General features: G+C 51.8%; 10 protein-coding genes across 10 annotated transcripts; 5 read left to right on the top strand and 5 right to left on the bottom strand.

Moving 5' to 3' along the window:
• Positions 1–2364: 2364 nt before the first annotated feature.
• J4E88_009107 (uncharacterized protein) lies at positions 2365–3063 on the bottom strand (the record flags this gene model as incomplete). The annotated part of the gene is made up of 2 exons (XM_049402712.1): positions 2365–2413; positions 2588–3063. 2 exons carry the CDS (start codon positions 3061–3063, stop codon positions 2365–2367), a joined length of 525 nt encoding a protein of 174 aa, XP_049251567.1.
• A 165-nt stretch (positions 3064–3228) lies between these two features.
• Positions 3229–4736, bottom strand: J4E88_009106 (uncharacterized protein; the record flags this gene model as incomplete). Its single annotated transcript, XM_049402711.1, has 4 exons — positions 3229–3555; positions 4092–4386; positions 4444–4599; positions 4663–4736. The coding sequence occupies 4 exons, from the start codon at positions 4734–4736 to the stop codon at positions 3229–3231; spliced, it is 852 nt and encodes a 283-aa protein (XP_049251566.1).
• Positions 4737–8227: 3491 nt separating this feature from the next.
• J4E88_009105 (uncharacterized protein) lies at positions 8228–9366 on the bottom strand (the record flags this gene model as incomplete). Its single annotated transcript, XM_049402710.1, has 3 exons — positions 8228–8854; positions 8923–9287; positions 9342–9366. 3 exons carry the CDS (start codon positions 9364–9366, stop codon positions 8228–8230), a joined length of 1017 nt encoding a protein of 338 aa, XP_049251565.1.
• A 415-nt stretch (positions 9367–9781) lies between these two features.
• On the bottom strand, positions 9782–11817 carry J4E88_009104 (uncharacterized protein; the record flags this gene model as incomplete). Its single annotated transcript, XM_049402709.1, has 5 exons — positions 9782–9896; positions 9944–11386; positions 11434–11524; positions 11571–11731; positions 11783–11817. 5 exons carry the CDS (start codon positions 11815–11817, stop codon positions 9782–9784), a joined length of 1845 nt encoding a protein of 614 aa, XP_049251564.1.
• A 256-nt stretch (positions 11818–12073) lies between these two features.
• Positions 12074–13211, top strand: J4E88_009103 (uncharacterized protein; the record flags this gene model as incomplete). Its single annotated transcript, XM_049402708.1, has 2 exons — positions 12074–12208; positions 12339–13211. The coding sequence occupies 2 exons, from the start codon at positions 12074–12076 to the stop codon at positions 13209–13211; spliced, it is 1008 nt and encodes a 335-aa protein (XP_049251563.1).
• Positions 13212–13814: 603 nt separating this feature from the next.
• On the top strand, positions 13815–14759 carry J4E88_009102 (uncharacterized protein; the record flags this gene model as incomplete). The annotated part of the gene is made up of 1 exon (XM_049402707.1): positions 13815–14759. The coding sequence occupies one exon, from the start codon at positions 13815–13817 to the stop codon at positions 14757–14759; it is 945 nt and encodes a 314-aa protein (XP_049251562.1).
• Positions 14760–15033: 274 nt separating this feature from the next.
• On the top strand, positions 15034–16275 carry J4E88_009101 (uncharacterized protein; the record flags this gene model as incomplete). Its single annotated transcript, XM_049402706.1, has 1 exon — positions 15034–16275. The coding sequence occupies one exon, from the start codon at positions 15034–15036 to the stop codon at positions 16273–16275; it is 1242 nt and encodes a 413-aa protein (XP_049251561.1).
• A 154-nt stretch (positions 16276–16429) lies between these two features.
• Positions 16430–17590, bottom strand: J4E88_009100 (uncharacterized protein; the record flags this gene model as incomplete). Its single annotated transcript, XM_049402705.1, has 1 exon — positions 16430–17590. The coding sequence occupies one exon, from the start codon at positions 17588–17590 to the stop codon at positions 16430–16432; it is 1161 nt and encodes a 386-aa protein (XP_049251560.1).
• Positions 17591–18177: 587 nt separating this feature from the next.
• On the top strand, positions 18178–19124 carry J4E88_009099 (uncharacterized protein; the record flags this gene model as incomplete). Its single annotated transcript, XM_049402704.1, has 2 exons — positions 18178–18221; positions 18434–19124. 2 exons carry the CDS (start codon positions 18178–18180, stop codon positions 19122–19124), a joined length of 735 nt encoding a protein of 244 aa, XP_049251559.1.
• A 572-nt stretch (positions 19125–19696) lies between these two features.
• On the top strand, positions 19697–20394 carry J4E88_009098 (uncharacterized protein; the record flags this gene model as incomplete). The annotated part of the gene is made up of 3 exons (XM_049402703.1): positions 19697–19699; positions 19748–19891; positions 19948–20394. 3 exons carry the CDS (start codon positions 19697–19699, stop codon positions 20392–20394), a joined length of 594 nt encoding a protein of 197 aa, XP_049251558.1.
• Between the last annotated feature and the right edge of the window lie 2262 nt (positions 20395–22656).

Below are 22656 nucleotides of genomic sequence, written 5' to 3'. Positions count from 1 at the left end.
TCACCAGCCCTACCACGCCCATCACCTCCACCACTTTCGATCCGCCATCAATCCCTGCAGCTAAGACATTTTGGCGACCTTGCCCGTCTACCCATCTCCATTTGCACCATGAAGAAACCCAACCTTGGAAAGTACCCGCGCGTACCTCATCACCGGTATCTACAAGATCAAGGAGCTTGGTCAGAAGGAGTACCACCTAATCCTGCAGACTTGGAGCGCCGTAACTGGACTCCAAGAGCCTGACCTCAGGAACTGGGTTACACAGACGGTTTTGCCATCACTGCCCTTATTCCTTGGATGCCGAGATGGCTGCCTCAGCCAAGAAGAGAAGCCTGCTGCAGTTATACGTCAAGACATGATGCAGTCCATGAGCGATGACTTGTGTTGGAGAACGTTCTCATTTGGGACTGAACATGGCGGCACGGGTTGCTTTTGTACGAGCAGGGCAGGAGGATACATGACACTTTCAATTCTCCAAGGAACTGGCAACAACAACCGTGGCGACAACGTCGGAGTTTGCAGTCACCCAGTCTCTCGGATGAGGCCCCCAGAAGACGACAAAGCGGCGAATGCTTCACCGGTGCGGCCTCTATTCACTAGCCGGGCACCGAAAACGATAATACAGCGAAGGAAACAAGAGGACATCTGAGTGTATGACACTCATGCTGGCATGCATGTCCACGACATGAGGGGACTGTATGAATGCAGTAAATGCCCAAAGCTTTGGTACGACCTGTACCTTCTAGCTTCACACGAGACCAGGTGTAAAGGCAAGGAGAGTTCGAAGTACGCGCGGTTCGACGGCGTACATCGGGCTGAATACATACCTTAGTCAACAACTGGCAAAGCGAGAGGCGTGCTCGCCGGGGCAAGGTCTTCCAGTGCCGCACCGAAAGCATGGAAGTCTGGAGAAGAAGACATGGCAAAAGGCCTACCGATATTCGCCAGAAAAGTCTTCGACACGTTGGTTGACAGCCACGGTAGCGACCTGGATGTCCCGGGAACACTTATTGCATTGTATGACGTCCACACGTCATGCGCTTCAGCGGACAAATTCTCCCAAGCGCACACGACAATCGACCCCTCCATAAGGTCGTACTATGCTCGCGCATACAAGTTCAAAATATCGATACAAGCCTGGACAAACTCGCCGCTCGCGGGATCAAGCCATTCCTCCCCTCCATCGGCTTGGATAGTTTCGCATGCAAGGCAGACCTCATCCTGCCATGGCTCCAGCGCTCTCAGTCTTTCACGCTCATCATCCGCTCACCGGATTTGGTGTATGGCATGGACATAGCCTACTTCCCCTAGCACAATTCCGGCTTTTACTATGGGCTCTTCAAGCCCATGACCTTCTTGTGGGATTTTCCACAGACACGGCGGTCGATGACGGCGTCAAGAATCTACTGGCGGCCTGGAAGGCTTGCCAGGACTGGAAAGACTACGGTCAAGCACACAACGGTCGCTTGATCGGGCGGAACGGCGACCCGCAACGCGTGCTCAAGAAGTCAAAACGTGGCCCAAAGAAATCGCCCGTGGTTCCTACTGGCGTAATGACTAGCTTTTTCGAATCAGCATGAGCACAACATCGATCATGCCACATCACGACTACGCAATACCTGATATTTGCGACCTTACAAAGTCACGAGACCCTCGTTACCTGTTCGTTTTCCGACCATATATCTGTTTGATTGTCACACCGGCAGAGCATGTACTCTGTCATATGGCGAGGAAACCTCGGACGACATCAGTTGATAAGGTCTCGCTACAATAGTCGGCGAGAAGGAGGTAGAAGACTAGCACGTCTCTTGCTACGGTTTCGCATATACGAGACAGCGACATGGGCGTTAATGGCACTCATCCCGATAAATACAATAAAAGGTTGAGCATACACGATATTCTACAAAAAGCGGATGAAAGACGTATTTGCGCTTCATCCTTCAGGGTCTAGACGGGCACGTGGTAGACTACGTCAAACCCTTTGTTCGAAGACGTTGCCAGGTCCAAGATGGTTCTGAGAGTGCAGCTCGGTGACGACGCCGAGATTATTGAGTCTCTTCGGCCAGGAGGAGCGAGGATGCATTGTGATCAGGTAAGCAGCGGTTAGGAGACGTCCACAAACGCCATCAGATCTGCGGCCTCCACTGGCCGACTCTCATGAAGTGCCGTACCAAGCCCTTTCAATGATGGCTTTACGTATTCAACAGTCGCACAACGTGGGCACGCGCCATCACCGCCAACGGGATATGTTATCTCCTAGTCATTGTTTAGTTTTAGAATTCATCTTAACGATAGCTATTGTAGTCTCCCCGCTCAGCTTTAACAATTAGTTATACCAATGTGCACTGCATAGTAGCTTCCTAGCTATCCCTTGTTGTACAGCTGATACCCCAGCAACTCCAGTTTTAGCTTTCTAGTGCACGTATTAGCCTTAGTCATCGCTATTCACGTTGCAACGTAGCCTTCCAGCTAGCTCATGCGTGTCACTTGTAAGTTCTCCGAAAGCTATCCCCTCTCCAAAGGCGTTCCTGTCACTAGTAGATACCTTCAATCAACAGTCGCACGATCAAAGCCAACCTATTCTTACGGTACTCTCGCCTTGCCTTTCGCCTTGGTGATGACGTCCTCCTTGGCTGATTGCACGTCTTTGTCGTCGCGGCCCCGCACACGATCCCGGACTATGCCGAATGCACCTTTCGCGATCTCCTCTGTCGTCATAATCTCCCGGTCCTCGAGGCTCTCACTTGCAGATTGCAGCTCACCAAAAGCGGCAAACATGGAGTTGGCTTTCTTGATCATGCCCGCCTCATGCAGCTCCTGGTAAGTTCCTTCGGTGAACAAGCGCACGATCTCAACCTCTTGTTCTTGGCCGATTCGGTAAACCCTCGTGCCTGCCTGATGCTCCGTGGCCCAATCGAAGGCCGGTTCGACATGATGTACCGTTGCACATCGGTGCTGTGCGTCGTGGCCGGCGATGTTCAGCGCGTAAGTGGTGATGAGGACTTGTGGCAAGTCCTTTTCGTCAAAGGCTCGGATGCTCTTGTGACGATCATCGGCGGACATATTGATGTCCAGGTGAATACCCACCAATTATACAAGCTTGAGGCACATTTCGGCCGATCGAGGAAATTGGAAGCTCAGGAGCAGCTTCCTTTGGCTGGCGACCTTGGTCTTACCCAAGACCACGCGCTGGATCTCCCATATGAGGAAGCGCATCTTCGGAGAGTCCTAAAGGAACTGGCGCAAGATCTCCTCGTCACTTTCGAGCGGATCGTCTTTGTCTTTCGGGTTCAGGGCTCCCGCCGTCTTCATGCGGGCAGTGAGCAGAGGGAAACCCTCGCGCCGCTGCGTACGGATTGACGCCGTCGACATCTTGTCGAGCCTGGAGAAGCCGATGTGCGTGCACAGCACCGACAGCTTTGCGAACTTGGACCCGATCTTTGCTGAGCTCGTCTTGGAGTCCTTCACCTTCGCGCTCTTTGCCCACGAGGCCGCTTCGACGTGCTCGGCAAGCTCACGCTGGTACCTGTCTTCTCGCTCGTTGTAGGTAGCCAACTCATCAGCGGTAGTCGGGGCTTCCCCACGAGGACTGACACAGGATCGTTTCATCGCTTTCCAGTGGGCGGTTCTTATCTTCCGGGTTCAAGGCTCCAGCTTTCTTCATTCTGGCGGTGAGAAGATGGGGACCCTCCTTTCGCATGGCGCGAATAGACCCTGTCGACATGCTCTCGAGCCCTGAGAATCCGATGTGGGTGCAGAGCACTGATAGTTTGGAGAAATTGGAGCTGGGGCTTATGTGCACTGCCTTTCTGGGTTTTTTTGGCGGCCTCACGCTTCCCCGTAGCTAGCCAAGATGTCGCCATCAAATTGCCATACAACTGTACATGGTTTGTATTCCTCCGCAATATTCATATATTGATACTCGGTATCTTCTTGCTGGATTGTAGGCTTCCAAATATGTATAATCCTAGGGATCAAACCATTGGTAAAGCCAGTGTCTTCTCGCAGCTGCTTGATAACTTTGCTGGACAGATGAATTGAGGGATTGTAGGCTCCTCGATACCTATATCACGAAAGCATGAACCAAAAACAAGGTTCATGTTCTCCCTGGTCTCTGCAACGTTATCACTGAAAAGATTTCTTGACAGGACCATCATCGCAAGGATCTTCTGGACGCGTGTGGCGACGATCCTTACATCCACTTCATCCATGACGGCCCTCTTGATATGCCTTCCAATGTAGTAACGGAAGGCTGCTGTTGAACAGCACTTCAAGCTGTCAAGGTTGACCGGATGGTAGTTGTCGTATGGGTTTTCTGGGAACGGTGCTGGTATGTCTACCAGTATCGATTGGCCATCCACCTTCTGGTGGGATTTTCGGTTGAGGCTTGAAGGTCGGTCGCGGTTGTATTTCAGCAGCGCGGTCTAGTACGCGCACTACCACCCTTCTTCGATTGACTCTTTGATCTCTTGAGCATCTAGCTCGTTCACTGAGCTGCAGTCGCTGTGCCAATCTTCGAGGGGCTCAGAGCGGTTGTTGACACCGGTAGCCAGGCCTTCCTTGAACTTGTCGTACCGCGACTTTCGAACCTCGTCGGTGCTGTGGGTTGAGTTTAGATCGGCGACTCATCCCCATCCGACGAACTCTAGGAAAGCCAAGTACCCATCGAAGTCCAGGATAGTGTCAACAACAGGCGAACCTGTGAATACAGCCTTGAAGTGGGCGTCAAAAGACATCAGGATCTTACCTTGTCGAGTCCGATCGCATCTACGGATACATTGAGCCTCGTCAAGAATGATGCGGAGAAAGAGCTTGTGCCGCTGCTCGCGCGCACTCTCGGTATCCTTCAGGTTTTGCAGCTGGCTGTAGCTTGCCACCACAACTGTGTCCCGCACGAGCCCCCGTGTACACGCTGTGCCTCTTGTCGAAGAAAGAGGAGTCGGTCCTTACGAGCACCAGCTTCCTCGCCGTAGTTGTAGACATCACCGTCGATTTTCAGCTGATTGATATCGCGGCTTGCCTCGTCTCGTCGCACTGGCGGATGCATCGTCCTTTGTTCAAGATGATCCTCATGAGTCTATCGCATTCTCCTCGCTCCTTCTTGCCGTATTCGATGGCTTGAAGCTGACTGTATGTAGCCACCACAACGGTATGACCTGCTTGGGCTGACGCGTAAGTTGCTTGCTTGGGGTCAAACGAGAGGCGCTCCTTTCGAGCTATGAGTGTTTGATAGTATTATAGAAGTCCCATTCGGTCGATCTTGTGACCGTGGTAGTATAGGTCTCTGAAGTGTTCCTGGTTCATCCAATTCCTCCGCGCGCCGGGCATCAACTCGGAGTTGCAATAGATAGTGATGACGTTCCGCTCGGCCAGAGCGGCGCGAGCATCGTGTAGAGCTGCCTGTCAGTCCGCATCGTTACCGACAGTTCTGTCATCACATGACGATCATCAATCAAGAAAGTGGTCCTGCCAGTGTCTCTTTTTAGGCTGCCATCTTGAGCACATCAACTGCCCACTTCCTGATCATGGCAATTGTGTAGACTGCCTTGCGTTCAAGATTATCTGTCACACTATCACCCTCGCTAGAGGTCCACTCCACCTGCAGTACGATGTCTTTGACCGTCGAAATTGCTGCTTCGGTTGGGTGGGTTACCAGGTCAGTCAGAGCACCTAGAGGTGGGTTGGTTGAGGGCGGCAAAGCCTGTGATCGCGGAAAGAAAGTCCGGATGCGACTTAGGTTAGCTTCTTACGCGCCGTCTTATACCGCGCTAGGCATCGTAGTGCGAGTGAAGGGTGGTGGGAGGAAGAAACTTGTTTCGCGACGCGTTGTGATCTTGGCGAGACGGCGCGTCACGCACGCGAACTGCACTCCACCGCCCACGTGGAAACAAATTGAACTGCGCGAACACAATATCTCAGTGCTGGTAGGGTAAACCTCCATAGTGTTGCTAGCTCCAGGGAGACACGTACACTGTGCGTATGCTGGGTTTCGTTGAAATGAGCATTAGCTCAGTCAAGGGCTCCGCTGGATCTTGTTGGAAGCGCCAAGGCCGATGCGACTGCCTGTTTCGTAGGTGGAGGTGAGAGAAGAGAAAAGGTGAAGGCAGAGTCAGCGCTACTGCGACCATTTAAGCTCTTTCCGCCCTTTTCTTACTGCCTGTCTTCACACCACCTCGCCACATCCTCTGCGACTTGCACGTCGGAAAGAGATGAATACCGATCAGAACAGCGCTGATCCTGGTGCTGGCAACGCGATGGCATGGCGAGAGACTCCCGGAACTGTACAGCCGAATGCCAACTTCACACTGTACGAGCTGGAGCTCACCGACGGCAACTTCCCAGGACATATTCAAATCGCGATTCCAAAGCCCCCGTCCACGGATAGCATCCACTCCAGCTCTTCCCACTGCGAAAACACCAACTTGAAACGTCTGCATCCTTCGGCGTCTACAAATGCGAGGAATTTGAAGCGTAAACGCACTGGTGATGATGCAGCTCGAGTATCGAAAAGGGCCCCATCACCAACGTTTTGTGGGGGAAGAATTGCAGATCTAAGAGGTCCACCAATGGCCATACAGCCAGCATCGAAAAGGGCCCCATCACCAACGTTTCGTAGGGGAAGACTTGCAGATCTGAGAGGTGAACCGATGCCCACACAGCCAGAGGTTCCTCCTGTGGACACATTCGAGTTCTTGGAATGGGCAAGAAGCCAAATCGTGGGTTATGCGCCAGCAGATGCCAAACGAATGCTATCAGCGATCGGCTGTTTGAGAGGTCCAGATACTCGGGAGCTTGGCTTCGAGATAGCGTTGAAGATTTTGGGCAGACACATAGCCACGTTGGTGGAAGAAGTGAAAGAGATGGAAACCAGGTACGACAAGGTCCAGAAGTCAGGTGGTACTTGCGTTGAGTCTGTCTTGCGAACTATCGATCAGGCAACTCGTCAGCTCGACAAGAGAAGAGTCGATTTCGTCGAGCGAGTGGGGGCTTTCGAAGCGGAAGCGAAGGCATGAGCTGGGATGACAAGAAATGCAGCGAGGCCGTCCGTGGACAGGATCGTTGGTGTCGATTCTCCAGAGTTGCCAGTCATTTGGTTCAAGGTTGAGTAGTCACTGGTCTGACTGGTCAGCAGTGAGCTGTTCCGCAAGGCTCAAGTATATAGGTACATGGCTACACTCCCGTGGTAGTTCATCCACTTTAAAGACGATCTTCTCCTCTTTGTTTTGCTACCTGCCGACAGCTAGGGCTAACGACCATTGCCTTAGAATACGTATGGAGAAAAAGATACTCAATGAACCAGCATTCGGATTTCGGGACTTATTGGAGCTCTGCATTCCTCGAAAGCCCTTTGTCGAATAGTGATGGGGTGATAGTAAGAGATGTTGGAAGTTGCGAAGTCCAAATTCAGCTCAACGACCCCGCACTTATCGCCCGATTACCCGTCAAACCTCCAGACCCACGAACACGTTCCACCTTCCTGTCGCCGCAACTCAACATTTCTAGCTCTCCTCTTCCAGATCCACCCAAAATGTCAGTTCTCGACCCCTAACGCCGGCATTTGATTGTTGAGATCCTGTAAGCACCAAATCCAAATTTCTTCATCAATCAACAACCACAGAATTGAAGGCACTTTGGCGTACGAGCTACCCAGTCCATCTATCATCAACGCTTACTAATCCCAAATTTAGGGAGTGGTTAACGCGCTGGCCTGCTAGTCCTCTGTATTGAGGGAAGTTAGCCAGTTCCTTCGGGAGCGTGTGTTCGAATCACACAGGTGTCGTGTTTAGGCGTTGTGGCGGGTAAGCTACATCTTCTCCAAACTTCCAAGCCTGCTTACTGATTCTGGGTTTCTAGAGTGGTTATCGCGCAAGACTAGAAATCTTGTTCCTTCGGGAGCGTCAGTTCGAATCTGGCCAACGTCGTCTTTTTGCTCCAGCAGCGGCCTTGGGGTGGTGGTGTTGATGGTGAAGTGTTGAGGGGTGCTTTTTTGGGACGGAGTTGAACTCGAACGTTAGAACCTCAATGCGAAGCCTGCAGTAGTCTTGTCTTCTGAGGAACATCAAACAAATGCGATGGTGCTGTAGCATGTGGAGCAATAGTCGGCGTGTACTGAAGACATGGTTCAAGTTCTCCTGTATCTTGATGAATGTTGTGATTAGACTTGAGGTTATTGGCTAATCCCTCGTGATCTCCTTCCCTACGATACCCTTCTACATAAGACTACCTCCTAACCGATAGTACAGATGACCTTGCCCTTAGTCTTGTTCTCCTCCAACAGTCTATGCGCATCCTGCACCTTCTCCCACGGCAACACCTTCTCCACAAACAGCTTAAAGCTTCCGTCCTTCATCTTAGGCAACGCATGCTCCACAAGCTGATCCCTTAGCTTGCCCTGATACTCCTCATCTCTCGATCGCAGACTGCTTCCTACAAAGGTACACCTCTTCCTGATAAACGCGCTGATATCCGTACCCTCTGGCACCTTGGTTCCACCCATGAAGCCCAGGTTGACGATTACACCATCTTTGGCGATAGCGTCAAGGTTTGCTTGGAAGTAGGATGCACCAATGAAGTCGACGATGATGTCTACGCCCTTCCCATCTGTAGCCTTCATAACTTCTTCCGCCCAGTTCTGAGATGTTGTGTTGAATGCAGCGGTTGCACCAAGTTCCTTGACGGCGAAGTCGCACTTGGCGTCTTGACGGGCGGTTGCGTAGACGGCGGAAGCGTTGTCGGCGAGGGAGAGTTGGATACCGGCTATCGAGACTGAAGAGGCGGCGGCGTGCCAGAGGATGGTTTTGCCGGCAGCGAATTGACCGACGAGGTACATGGCTTGGGTTGCTGTGATCCAGGTCTGCAAGGATTGGTTAGCAAGACGATAATTTACGGTGCGCTGGACGCTACGAGAAGGCATGGACTTACCTCAGGAATACCCGCGCATTGCTCCCAAGTCAACTCCTTTGGTTTCCGTACAAGCATGTGTGTTGACACTGCAATGTACTCGGCGTACGCTCCTCCATATGCTAGGCCAAAGACTTCGTCGCCCACCTTGAAGCCCTCCTTGCCTCCGCCTTCTGCGCTCAACTCTGCGATTGTACCCGAGAACTCTACGCCAAGGATCTTTGAAGCACCAGGGGGTACTGGGTACATTCCTTCACGTTGCAATAGGTCCATGCGGTTCAGACCAAAAGCCTTGATCTTGACGAGCGCTTGCGACTTTCCGAGCTTCGGCTTGGGGATGTCGGTGATGTGGAGGTTTTCGATTGGGCCTTTGCCATCTTTGATGTCTTCGCAAAGTTAGCAGGTTTGGCGTGTGGAAATATGCTAATGTTTGTACACACCTACTGCGCGCATCGTGTCGCTCATTGTAATAGTCGATGGGGTTTGTTGGCCGCTGAAAATGAAGACGAGTAGATTGAAATGTAGAAAGGTGGCGCTTTACAATTAGTGAGGGGTTGTCAGAGAGATTGTCAGAATGTCAGAGTGTCAGAAATTCATAAGGAAAGTGGTAGTCTGTTCCGAGGCCATTCCGGTAGCTACGGAAATGATTGGTAATGACGTTTGAGGGGCAGCTAGTCATTGAGCTTGAGCTATGGTGGGGTCGGACAACATAGGCCGCGGCAATAAACTCATAATGGTATGGTACAACGTGCTTCGTTTGTGCGCTTGTCCGCGCGTACCGTCGTGTGCATCTATCTAACATCCATCATTTGAAGCTCTCATGTACATGGCTAAATACTACCGCACGCGATGCAGTTGCTGGGAAGAGACATGGTCTACTTCAGTTTACGAACAAGGTGTCGTCGTCGATATTGTACTGCTTGATGAGCTGAGCCAGCTTGTTGGCCTCCGCGGCGTAGTTGAGCTTGTTCAAGTTCTGAACCTGGTATCGCGGCCTGGAAGATGTTAGCAGATATCAAAACATGACATGCAGTATACTTACTTTGGCTGGTCCTGGTATGTCTCCATCTTCGCCCGCACCCTGAAGTTGAACGTCTTGCATGTAGCCTCTTGCATGACATTCATGAAGTTTTGTGTGTTGTTCTCATCATCATCCATCTTGATCTTCATGGCATCGTTTGCCGACATGCCGACGATGTCCTGTCCAGCTTCGTCGAAACAGCTGAGCCACAGCGTGCCGGTGTGGTCGCCAACGTTGACGCTAAGCACATAGCGGTATTGAGGTTCAGGGAAGGTAGCCTGGCACTTCTCGCACCACCAGGCACCGGGGTTCTCCTCAATGACCTTCTTGTTGCAACCTTGCGTCGAGCACGCGGGGTATGCAATGGTAGTATTCTTGACATACAAGACAGATGCTCGGAGGCTTAGCCATGTGGGCGTGTCTTGGAGGTATGCTTCCTCCTCGATGACTGCCGAGATGGGCTTGACTTCGTTCTTGGAACCGCCTGAAGCCGAGGTCAAGTTCTGGTGTGTAGAAAATGTCGCAGTCTGTCCAGCAGCATTGAACCATCCTTGCAGCTTGTGAGCCTCATCAATGTCTGGATCTACCATCATAGTTCCAGAGCTCAGCAAACTCAGGCTTCGTCCGCCAAAGTCGGAGACCTTGGCTCCCTTGAATGCAATGATTGATTCCAGCGGCGCTTCAAAGCTCTCGGCAGCTTTGCCCCAGATGGTAAGTCTGACAGACGTCTGGCTGTCATCGGCTAGTGTCAACTCTCGCTTGCTGTAGTCCTTGTTGGTGTTCTTCGATGTTATCGTAGTAACCTCTGCGACCTCCTTCAAAACACCGATAGTATCGACCGTTGCGTCCTTCTCGATGGTATTCAGGTCACCGATCTTGGTGAAATTGAATCGGATCTGTGGTTTGTTCTCCTGGTCCTCCGCCTTCTCAACTTCGGTATCGCGTTCGAATTGCAGTTCGTAGTCGTTGGGCAGGTTGGAGAATTGCTTCTTAGCAAGCGTGACTCGGCAGGGTGCTGAAATGTAGTATACGGTGCCCACCTCGAAGACGGGGTAAAGCTTATCAGCGATTTCGGTAAAAGCCGTGGCTCGGATCTCGCCAGTGTCATCGAGCAGGTTTACGCTGAACAGCTTGCCCGTTCCCTTCTGGTTGTGCCATTCTTTCATATCACTCTTGGCTGTGCATCGTGCGCGGATAGTCCACTTGTGTGCATATGGCGAGAGAGATTCGATAGGGTATAGGTTGGGATGCGAGGAAGTACCGGGATTGCTCTGGTGAGTAGGGAGGGATCGCTGCTGTTGTTGAGGGGCAGGGGCAGGCGCGGGCTTCGATCCGTAGAAGTTGTTGCCTGAGATGGCTGCGGGTTGTGCCTCAGCGGCCTTGGTGTCGAGAGCTTCGGGCTGTCCGATCTTGTCGAGTTCGCCGTACTGCGACAGGACCTCCAGTTCCATGATGATCAGGATGCTAGCGATTGTCAGCGCAGAACTGTTCTAAGGTGTAGAAATACGTACTTCTTGTCCTTGACGCGTTGAGGGTTATACTTGAGGAGCCGAACTATTGAGCCCTTCTTAAGCTGACCAGAAGTGACAATGTCGTTGGCGGCTGCACGGGATTAGCTACGTCCATATAGTGCCTGCGCTTGACTTACTCGTCGCGATCATAGTCTGTATGAAGTTGCGAATGTCGCTCAAGACAACGCGGAACCGCTGCACTGGGTTCGCCTCGCCCGCCTTGGGCTCCATCGTCTTGATCTGCACGCATTGCAGGACGGGATTTTCTACGAAGCAGCCGCTGGGCTGGAAGATGCTCCTAGGCAGTGTCAGAGTGCGACATAGAATTCTTCATCATTCCATTACTCACTGAATAGCGCCTTGCGTGATTGCTCCCTCTGCCATGGTGACTGTGATGTGTGTGTTTGCGTGGTGTTGAGATGGCGTGTGTCGGTGGCGGGCACACGTCGAAGATGAGAAAGCGCGTCGACGCGTCTCGACACGTGACTCAGTGGCCCCGCTCTAACCGCATCCACGCGTCCAAATGGCTCTGGGGCTGTGCGGGGCTACGTAATTGGCTTGGACCCTTCACAGCCAGCTGCAGCTCACTCATACCAGCTTTCGCGTATATCGACTCAACACTACACAATCTACAAACATCATGGCGGACAACGACATCGCCACACGCGCGCCTGAGAGTGATGCGCAGGAGAAGCCTCAAGAGCAGGCCCAAGAGGCAGCAGCGGAGAGCGTCTTCCCCGGAGACACCAGAGCGCAAGAAGGGCCAAGCATGGGTGTAAGTCAAGTCATTGTCACGGGAAGCTGCATATGCATGCCCGAATTTCTGTTGTTCAAGACACCTTGAGTGTGCTGTGGATATCTGCATCTAGTGCCCCAGCTCTTACTACCATATACTGATTATCCAGGAACACTGCACCACAGATCGTCCAACACCTTCCGGCGAGAAACCCACCGGCGGCCTCACAAAGCTAGGCGGCGTCGAATGCTACATCGCAAAACCGGCCGACTACCCACACTCGCCCTCAAAGCTCCTGCTTATGCTGACAGGCGGCACTGGCGTCAAGTCTACAAACAACCAGCTGCAGGCTGACAAGTACGCTTCGGAAGGCTACCTCGTCGTTATGCCCGATCAGTTCGACAACGACCCAGCGCCGAATACTGTTGATATGACAGAGATACCCAAGGAAGCATCATGGCTAGAATCGGTCAAGCTGAGGACCGCAGAGGGCATCAAGTCATTCATGATTGACATGTGGCTCGCTCGGCATACTCCCGAAAAGGTCCTTCCGCTGCTTCACAAGGTTGTTGAGAGTGCAAAGGAAGAGTACGCCGATGCTGTTGCAAACGGTGGAGGAATCTATGGCATCGGCTACTGTTTCGGCGCCAAGTACATCCTGATGTTGGCATCCGAGCTGCCTGACACTGTTGCCTGGGGCCAAGAAACCCAGAAAGATGTAGAGCAAGGCACGGTCAAGAAAGAGCCCGTTCTCAGGGCCGGCGCTGTTGCGCACCCAACCATGACATACAAGGAGGATCTCGAGGCTGTCAAATCGCCCGTCTACATTGCCGCTGTCAAAGATGACCCCATGTTCTCCGAAGAAGACGCATTGACACCTGGTCGCAGAGCCATGGAGACGAACAAAGTCGAGCATGAGATCCAGGTATTCGAGGGCGTACCTCATGGTTTTGCTGTATACGGAGACTATGAGGATGCCAAGATCAAGCAGTCACAAGCCCAAGCTTTCGGTCAAATGTTGGGCTGGATACAGTCTCACTAAGGCTACTGTACAACGAATAAACGTACCTTGGCATTCTTCTACAGATGCGTACAATGCGCACCCGATCCGGCAATGTTGGTACTACGGCGTTACGATAGGTAGGCATGGCGAAAGCCAAATCTGAATTCCATCTCATTAGCGACCCGATCAGACATGGGAAGCTTTTATGTCTTTGTTCTTTCCTCCGACGTGCTTTCTGTCTCATCATGCGTTCATACTGCATCTGCTAAAACGCATTCTAGTAGCAAGCTTATCTCCAACAGTCTAACCGTGGTATGCAGCAGATCTTCAAAACTGTTCCGCGTCGCTTTGAGTATCGTGCGTCTCTTTTACGCCCCAATTTGACAGCCTGTGTGTAGAATGCCAAGATGGGGCGAGGTACCCTGCAATAATCCTATATGGGTAACCACTTCAATGCACTGATCCCTGCTTCGACGTCATCGATCGGGATGCTGTAATTGCATGCAGAATTCCAAGACTTCGTATTGACCCGGCGTGACAGAGTTCTCGCAGCAACCGGGACGCAAGTAGACACATATAAGCTCGAGCTTCAAAGATCACCTTTCATTGTCACAATCAGATAGCTCATCGCTCACACAACGCATGATGTTGTCGTTCCTTCTGCTCGCCGTTGTTATCATCCAGCTTCACTATGTTGTCGGACTTACAATCGCATCCTACCCCCTCTGGATAGAGCGGACGCCTCAGCCCTACGCCATCGAGAACTTCTACAACGGCAGTACGCCTGCAATTCTCATATCAGGTGGCGTCCCCGACATCCTTTCCAACCAAAGCGTCGACCTCAGCGCCAACGCCGAAACACCAAGTATTAGACAATATGTCGATCACCGTAACATCCGCCTCATTTACGTCATCTGCGAGGTTTCGTACCGCCTTGTCGCCGATAAAAGGAAGGGTATCAACAAACTTGAAGATCTGAAGGGCAAGAGGATTGGCAGTTTTCTGGGTTCGAGTGCGGAAGTGTTCGTACACAACATGATGAGTAGTGTTGGTGTGAAGGATTATGAGTACGAAGGGGTTAATGCGTGGTGGTGCATGAAAACGCCGTGTGCAAACGATACTCTCCCATACCTTCTCAACAACGGAAGCCTGGATGCGTTCGGTATTTGGGAAACTTCTGTTGAGCTTGGCGCTAGGGCTTTGGGGGATGACGCGATCATCTTCCAAAACGCATCAATCTACCGGGAAGTCTACGCACTTTTCTCTACCACAGAGGCTCTTGACAGCCCCTCGAAGCGCAAGGACATTGCAGAATTTGTGAGGGCGCTTGACAAAACACGGGACGTATTCACGAATTCGCCGAAGGAGAGGAATGTGTTTGAATATGTGGCTAAAACTGTGGATGCGGATGTGGATGTTGTGGAGGCTGTTTGGAAGCATCATAACTGGAGTGGACGATGGGATGATGGGATGATCGACTTTTTGGTGGAAGAGGATGGGTATCTAGCGAAGCAGGATAACAGGTCAATCACTCCAAGGGAGGAGTTGGAGAAGATGTTGGACTCGAGTGTTATCGATGAGTTGTAAAGGATGAAGTAGGGTCATTTGCTGGAACTACATAGCTCAATACTGGCTAGAGTGATACCTGAGCTGGAATGCATGTTGCATGTCTATTTTGGTGTACTCTTGCAATTCAGTATAGCTTTGGCCTTGAGGAGACCTTGGGAGGGTGAGAGACTCAATGACACTGCGACATCCACCAGCTGGACCCTGCATGACTCGCGTCTCAGTAAATATCCAGGCCCCTCAACTGCCCCTCCAGATACTTTGCGAACACAACACCAACACTACTGAAATAATCATGGACGACCCGGAATTCGATACGCAGACTGATCTGCAGACGCAGAGCATATTGCTCGCCGCTGCGAACCACGACACCGCCTCACTCCGCAACCTTCTGCGCAACTCTTCCGCGAACGTCCAAGATTCCGAGACTGGTTTTACGCCTCTGCATGCCGCAATCGCTGCCTGTGAGCCCGACGAAGATGACACAAAACAAGCCAACGGAAACACAAATGGAGAAGCAACGGACGGGGCGGAAGATGCGAAGAACGAAATGGACAGCGCTGTAAAAACCATCAAGTTCCTGTTCGAGAACGGTGCGATATGGAACGACTTGGATTCAAATGGCGAAACACCGGGATGCATCGCGCATCGATTGGGCCTGAAGGAGCTATACGAGCTTTGTGTCGACGCAGGCGTGCGCGCAGAGATGCTGCTGAGTCGCATGGAGCAATACCAACTTCTGGGAGACGATGATTCGGACGAAGAAGACGAGGAGGAAGATGAGGTGGAAGAGGCGGCTGAAGGCGTCGAGGTAGTGGACATCAGCCAGGAAGAAGCGCAAGGCGATGAATCAACCGAGAACCCAAACTATCTCTCTTCCAAACTCACATTCGACCGCGACCGATTACTGGACGATTCCTCGAATGGAGTCATGATGGAATGGGAGACAACGCTTATGCGCAAATCTGCGGAACTACTGGTACCAACAGAAGGGCTTCGCGTTCTGAACGTCGGTCATGGAATGGGTATCATCGACGGTATCTTCCAGGAGAAGAAGCCAAAGGCTCATCACATCATCGAGGCGCACCCAGATGTCATCAAGCGCATGAAAGAGCAGGGGTGGCACGAGAAGCCGGGTGTCATCATCCACGAGGGCCGCTGGCAGGACATTGTACCAGGTCTTGTCGAAAAGGGCGAGCTGTTCGACGCGATCTACTTTGACACCTTCGCCGAAGAATACAAAGCACTACGCGAATTCTTCACGGAACAAGTCATTGGGCTCCTCGACCCTGCTGGTGGTTCTAATGGCGAAGGAGGCAAGTTTGGCTTCTTCAATGGCATGGGTGCAGATCGCCAGATTGTCTACGATGTTTACAACAAGATCGTAGAATTCGATCTTTTCGAGGCTGGTTTCGACACGGAGTGGGAAACGGTTCCTGTACCAAATCTGGATGATAAGGGCGAATGGGAGGGTGTGAGGCGGAAGTACTGGGTACTCAATGAGTACAAGCTCCCGACATGCAGTTTCATCGGATGAGAATAGACAACCCCAGAATTGACTTGAAGATGAACTTCGATATTGAGTAGTATTGGAGATTTGACCAAACAACTACAGCAAAGCCTCCAGGCTCGATGAAGCGATTCTTCCAAACATTACTCCAAAACACCGCGCTGGAAATATGCGACATTCTTCAGTTACCATTCAACCCATCCATGAGACCGTGCATCTGCAACAGCTTATTGTATCGGTTCTGTTGCGGCTCCACAAGCTGCTTTGCTGCCTCCGCTCCTACGACAGGCATCGCCTTCAATCCGTCATTCTTCAACTTCTTCGGAACCATCCTAGGATCCAGCAAGCCGACCTGCACAAGAACAGAAGCTTGATCCCAATACATATGTTCTGAAACCAGCTTGTCACCTCTAACCGCCACGATACTGACCATGGGTATCTCCACTCGCTTGTTCGTTGGCGGCACACCTGGCAGCACCCAGTCGACCTCGTCCGAATGCGTAAAAGACACAACCATCTCGTCCACTATACGATTGACACCCATAGTCCTCGAGACCAACCGTATAGAAAAGTCCTCCACCAAACTAGGCACGAAGTACTCTCCATAGAACTCCGCGAGCTTCTTCCTTCCCACCCCACCCTGCATAGTCGGCAAGATTGTGACATGCGGGCTATCCTGCGTCATGTTCTTCACCACACTCATACTCGCGCGATCTGGGTCGTCGTCCTCAAACCTCGCGTTCCAGTGGCTCAGCGCAATCGATTCAAGATCCACGTTCTTCCCAAATCCTTTCCGTATACATGCCAGCGCTCTCGTCCATGCCAGGTTCGCCTCCACCTCTGAATACGCTCGCGAAGATGGATCCGCAAACCCTGTGGCACACTTCTCGTACCGATACAGCTTCCATTCGCACATATCCGGTCTAGGGCTAGACTGGCTGAGCCCTGCCACATGGACTTGCAACTGATGCGAATTCGGATACATGGTCTTTGGGCTCGGTAACACGCTGGGGTAAAATGCTATGATGGCGCAGCATTTCGCTAACGGTTTCTGTGCTGTTTTCAAGACAACGCTCGCTGCGTCGCCATAAGCTATAATCGCGAAGTTCTCGCCCAGGTTCAAATTTATAGATAGTTCTTTGAGGGACCGGATGTAGGCTGTTTGGTTTTGCGTGTTGGTATCGTAAGGCAGGTATTGCGCATCGTAGCCTTCTTCGCGCCAGGATAGCAGCGCTTTCTCTGGGGCTGGTAGAGCGCATGTGAGATATATGCGCGGCGGACCGGAGTTGAATTTTAGGAAGCCGCCTGTTCCGGGCTTGTTGTCGAAGGACGTTATGGACATATCGGGCGATGTGGAAGCGAGTGTAGCTAGGCAGGCGCTGCCGAAGACGGATTGAGGGCGAACACAATGCTCTTCAATATGCGGGACGGGTCTTCAACGGCTTTTCATTTCTTGTTTCTCTCGATGCGCGTGGCCCTCATTCCCAGCCACATGCGACCAAGTTTCATGAGGAGCTCGGGCTTTGACAACGCGGGATGACGTCATGTTCGAGATTCGGAGTGGGGCACTCGCGTGGCATGTCCGCGACGGCAGGCAACAACGAGTGTTTATCTCGTGCTTATAGAAACACCAATGAGACCTGCAAGATGACTCATCTTCAAGAAAGCCCTTCACTCTTATTTCCCGGTGTATCCACAGGTCCTTCTGTTCCTCTCACTTACGAACCGCAATGACCAAATTCCCGATTCACGTTCAGCTCCACAGCCGCTACAACGTCTTCGACGCATCAGGGAAGCTACCATTCAGTGTAGTGTTTGGTCTTTGTCGGTTACAAAAGTCTGATACAGACCCTCGATCAATACTTATTGACACAGTCGGTTCAGTCTTCGATGTGCCTTACGCCATAGCGCATGGCCTGTTAACCCTGCATGAAGAACGCCCCGGGGAAGCTAGGCAATGGGTTGAAGTGGATGTAAGCTCGCTTGGAGAGGTTGATGCGAACAATCGAGGTTGCATTTCAGTTCCGTCCCGGGTTCATCGAACAAAGAGCTGGAGACATGATATCACGGTATATCTATGCGCTATTGATCTCCAGGGCGTGTTAGCGTCAGTTTTGAAGCCGGGAAAGAGATACAAAATAAAACTCGCAAGTCGCGACCTTGGAGTCAAGAAATGGACATACAGTAACCAAGAGGATTTTGCCGACAGCGACGGAGATGGCGAGGAAGTGAGACTAGTCAACAGCTGGCGCCACGGTAATGCAGCTTTCAAGGTCGTCGATGACCTAAAGTTTCCACCGCGACTAGTGACGAGCATGTGTCTCGTCAATGATATATCGTTGGAAATCACTGTCGTTAATAGTGGCTCCGAGACTGTGACCGTACAGTCACGGGGCCAGCAGAAGTTCCTCGTTCCATGGGGTCCTTCGGCTCCAGAAACCGATACCCTCGACGGTCGCCGCAGGGTCATTGATCAGTCAGAGCTGAATTACCCGCCCACATCAAGTCTCTTCATCGTCAATGTGGCGACTGGTGAAATGATGCACAGGCAACAGACAAGCATCTGCCAATTGCGGCATGCAAAGACCGACCTGCGAGCCAAGATGGACGAATTAGTCACATTGAAACCTGGAATCCCTTTAATCAATTCTTTCGACATGAGTACGATATTCCGAGGCCTTGAGGACGGCCGATATAGAATTCGAATACGTTCAAAGGGTTGCACATGGTGGTGTGGTGAGCTGGAGAAGGAAGAGGGAGAAGATGACAGGGTTCCCGCGCGCTTGTGGAAGGGTTTCACTGTTCCAATCATGCTGGCTTCAGAGGATGAGTTGGACATAACCATCAAGGATGGGAAAGTAGATGGAAAGGTGTGAGATATGGTCGGTGGCTTCGCTGGTGCTAATGCACGCACGCTGACGTCATGCTGGATATGTCGCGTGGCATACGCGTGGCAGCATCGTTACTGACCAAGCGCGACATCAACTCGTACAACTCCATATGCTTGCTATGGACCCGCGACAGAATACTCCAGTAGTGATGGAACTGCACGAAGAGGTAGAGACGGCCGATTTCGGACCGGCGGGGCTTTTTGATTCGACATGACGCCATGTCGAAAAGTCCCCGTTTTACTAATCGACGTTGCCGCCGCGAGCCACCCTCCAAAGCTCCAGAACACATCTCAGATACCTGATCGTATTCTGAAAACCTCACAATGGCTTCATTCTTCCCTCGTGCAGCTTCTCGAGCTCTTCGCGCTTCGGCGCGTCCTGCCCTGCGGGTACAGCGTCCTGCTGCCCCGCTACTCCGTCGCGGGATCGCGCTTCCAGCTGAGCAGCCACGACTGAGGCTGGGATCCATTGGTATGTAGTGTTTGGAGTATATCTCAGATCAACGGTACTGACTACGCGCAGCGCCTAACTTCCAGGCGAAGACCACCCATGGCGACATGGTAAGCTTCTCCGACGAATGCTGCGCAACGCATGCTGACCTCAAGTAGGACTTCCACAAGTTCTTGGACAACAAGTGGACTATCCTCTTCAGCCACCCTGCCGACTTCACACCCGTTTGCACGACTGAGCTTGGGGCCTTTGCGAAGCTCAAGGATGAATTCGATGCGCGCGGCGTCCAGATGATTGGCTTGGTACGCGTCCATTGGGTCATTGACGGATCACGATCAGTCTACTGACCTTGCTGCAGAGCGCCAACGATCTGAGCTCTCACGACCAGTGGATTGCCGACATCAACGAGACCTCCAACACCACCGTGCAGTTCCCCATCATCGCCGATGCCGATCGCCACGTCGCTTTCCTTTACGATATGATCTCGCAAGACGACCTCGATGCGCTCCAGAAGAACGGCGGCATTGCCTTCACGATCCGTTCGGTTTTCATCATCGACCCAGCGAAGAAGATCCGCCTTACAATGTCATACCCCGCGAGCACCGGCAGGAACACCGCCGAGGTACTGAGAGTCATCGACAGCTTGCAGACAGGAGACAAGAAGGGCATCGCTACACCCATTGACTGGCAGAAGGGCCAAGACGTCATCGTGCCACCCAGCGTCAGCACTGAGGATGCCAGGAAGAAGTTTGGCGATGTCAGGGAGGTCAAGAAGTACCTGCGCTTCACCAACGTTGGGCAATAGACGGACAGCAAGCGGTGGTGTAAGATAGATCATACGAAATCGACCTTGTAGAGTTGATCTTCTTCGGCCCTTTGGCCCGACAAACATACTCTTCCAGCCTTCATCGCGCGATTACGGTACCGCAAGCCTGAATTCGAACTAATCAACTTAATGCTACCCGGGGTTCAAGCACTAGCGGTTCGCCTACTGCCTGTCGCGGGTTTTAGTTTTCAGACGCCAATGAGGTCTGTGAAGCTCTTTCAAACGATACTGTAAGTATATGACCTTTACAAGCACTACAACACGTACAATAAAACGTCTAGACTTCAAAAGGCTAAGTAGAGGTCGGGGGTGGGGCAGGTCGCTTGCACTGCCCGTTGCACTGCATTGGAGTCCGACTGCGACCGAGTGCCGATTTATTCGAATTCATGTATTCGACACCGCCTGATCCTGCGATGCAAGAACTGTCGATTTTCGTACGCAGGTGATTGTATCGTGCGGCCTCGCGCGCAGCACCGTGTAGCCCATATAAGACTAAAAGCTCCAGCAACTTCAGGCTCTCTACCAACTTACTGCTAAACCTTCTGAACTCGCTTTGCATCGCCGTCTTCCTCTTCTGGTATTCGCTGTCATTGACTGCACCAGTCTGATAATCAGTTGTGGCTCTAGCTTATCTAGAAGCTGGAGGGTTTGACCGCAGGCCAATACCATTAAGAGTCATGCCTCCCCAGGCAACCGCTTGTACTTCATCCTGTGCGGACTCAGTGCATGAAAGATACTAACAACATCGTCTAGCACCCCTCAGTTCGTCCCCAATGAGCCCCGAGATACCGATCGTACAAGACTCGCAATGGTCGAAAGAAGCAATATTCGCTTTATTCGGCATCGTCATCATGGTACTATTGCCTTTCTTCGGGCTCGTACTAAAGATATGCATACATCAGTGTATAAAGTCTACACCTGAACGAGTACTTTGCAAAGGTTTGTGGCTCAATGGCGTCGAGATCGGGCACGACTAAGGAGAAATGATATAGATACCAGGAAACTTCATGCGGCTGCCAGGGGATCATCGCTAAGAAAACAGTGGAGGTTCAAAAGAAGTCGAGGCAATACCATCGTCGTCGTTTGCTAAAGGGAAGTATGACACACTAAGCAGGTTTCCCAGTCTAGTTGCAACCACAGTGCTCCTACGTAATTAGGCTGACCTCTGGACAATTACGAATGGCTACGGTTCTCGATTAACAATGAAACTCAGATTCAAACTACCCACAACTGCATCCTGACAATCGCTACCATCCGTCTACGTATCGCTCCAGCGTTTCCCACTTCCAGATGACAGTCGAAACAGTCATGAAGTGTGCGCCATTTCTCGGATCCTACAATAAAGCTTGCCCCACGGTACCTTAATATGTTTCCGGTCTCGACCACGCGCCCTAAGCTACACCGAGAATACGTTTAAGATGTTCGGTCTGGCTCTGCGATCCGCTAATTTGTGCAAAAGATTCAACAAAATACTGGGTATGCGTTGCTTTCAATTGTGTTCTGATTGCATAGACTTGTCCCTCGTACTTTGTGACAAGGAACCCGATGTCGTTGAAGTCATTTCGTGATTGTCTCGTGGAATATGCACTCAGCTTGCTGGCCAATGCATTCAAGAGATCAATGACAGGGAACTGCATCTGCCCTGCGTTTGTGTTGAATGTCATAGGTTCCGAAGAGTTCTGAACGTGGTCTGGGGCACCATGAGAGCCTGTGGAAGAAGCTCTCAGTTTACATTGCACATGTACCCGCGAGGAAATACAAGACTACACTTACCGCGAAAGATTAGATCTGCGCCCACCCAGAGTTCTGGAACACCGGGATTCAGTTGGCCGCCGACCAAAACGAAAACTCTCATCACGCCGGACGTGGGGCCAGCAGGGCGACGGATCCTAGGACCTCAGTTTGTCGCTGGACAGTTGGATGAAGTATTGGCTTACTCACCTGGTCTGCACGGAAAGAACCTCGATAAGACGTAGCATTGTGCACCCGACAGCAATGTCAACGTCGCGAGTCTCGCGATCGCTTCCTCGAAGCCTTAGGGCAAACCCTCCCATAAAGGCGTAAGGAACTTCGTTGGCTTGGAATACCCGAGACATGAAGTCTGCTGCAGATACTAACTGCTTGAGATCAGCACGGCTTGCCGGTCTGAGCAAGGCACCCAGTTGCTCGTGGGTATACGTCCCCGGCTGTTGTTGAGTGGAACGGGAACGAGACATGGCGACAATATGGGAACGTTCGATC

This window comes from Alternaria novae-zelandiae, assembly GCF_023758075.1.
Source record: "Alternaria novae-zelandiae strain BMP 2774 chromosome Unknown scaffold_22, whole genome shotgun sequence".
Classification (NCBI taxonomy): Eukaryota; Fungi; Ascomycota; class Dothideomycetes; order Pleosporales; family Pleosporaceae; genus Alternaria; species Alternaria novae-zelandiae.
The sequence above is the reverse complement of the archived record's forward strand: the minus strand, read 5'-3'. Positions and strand labels throughout refer to the sequence as shown.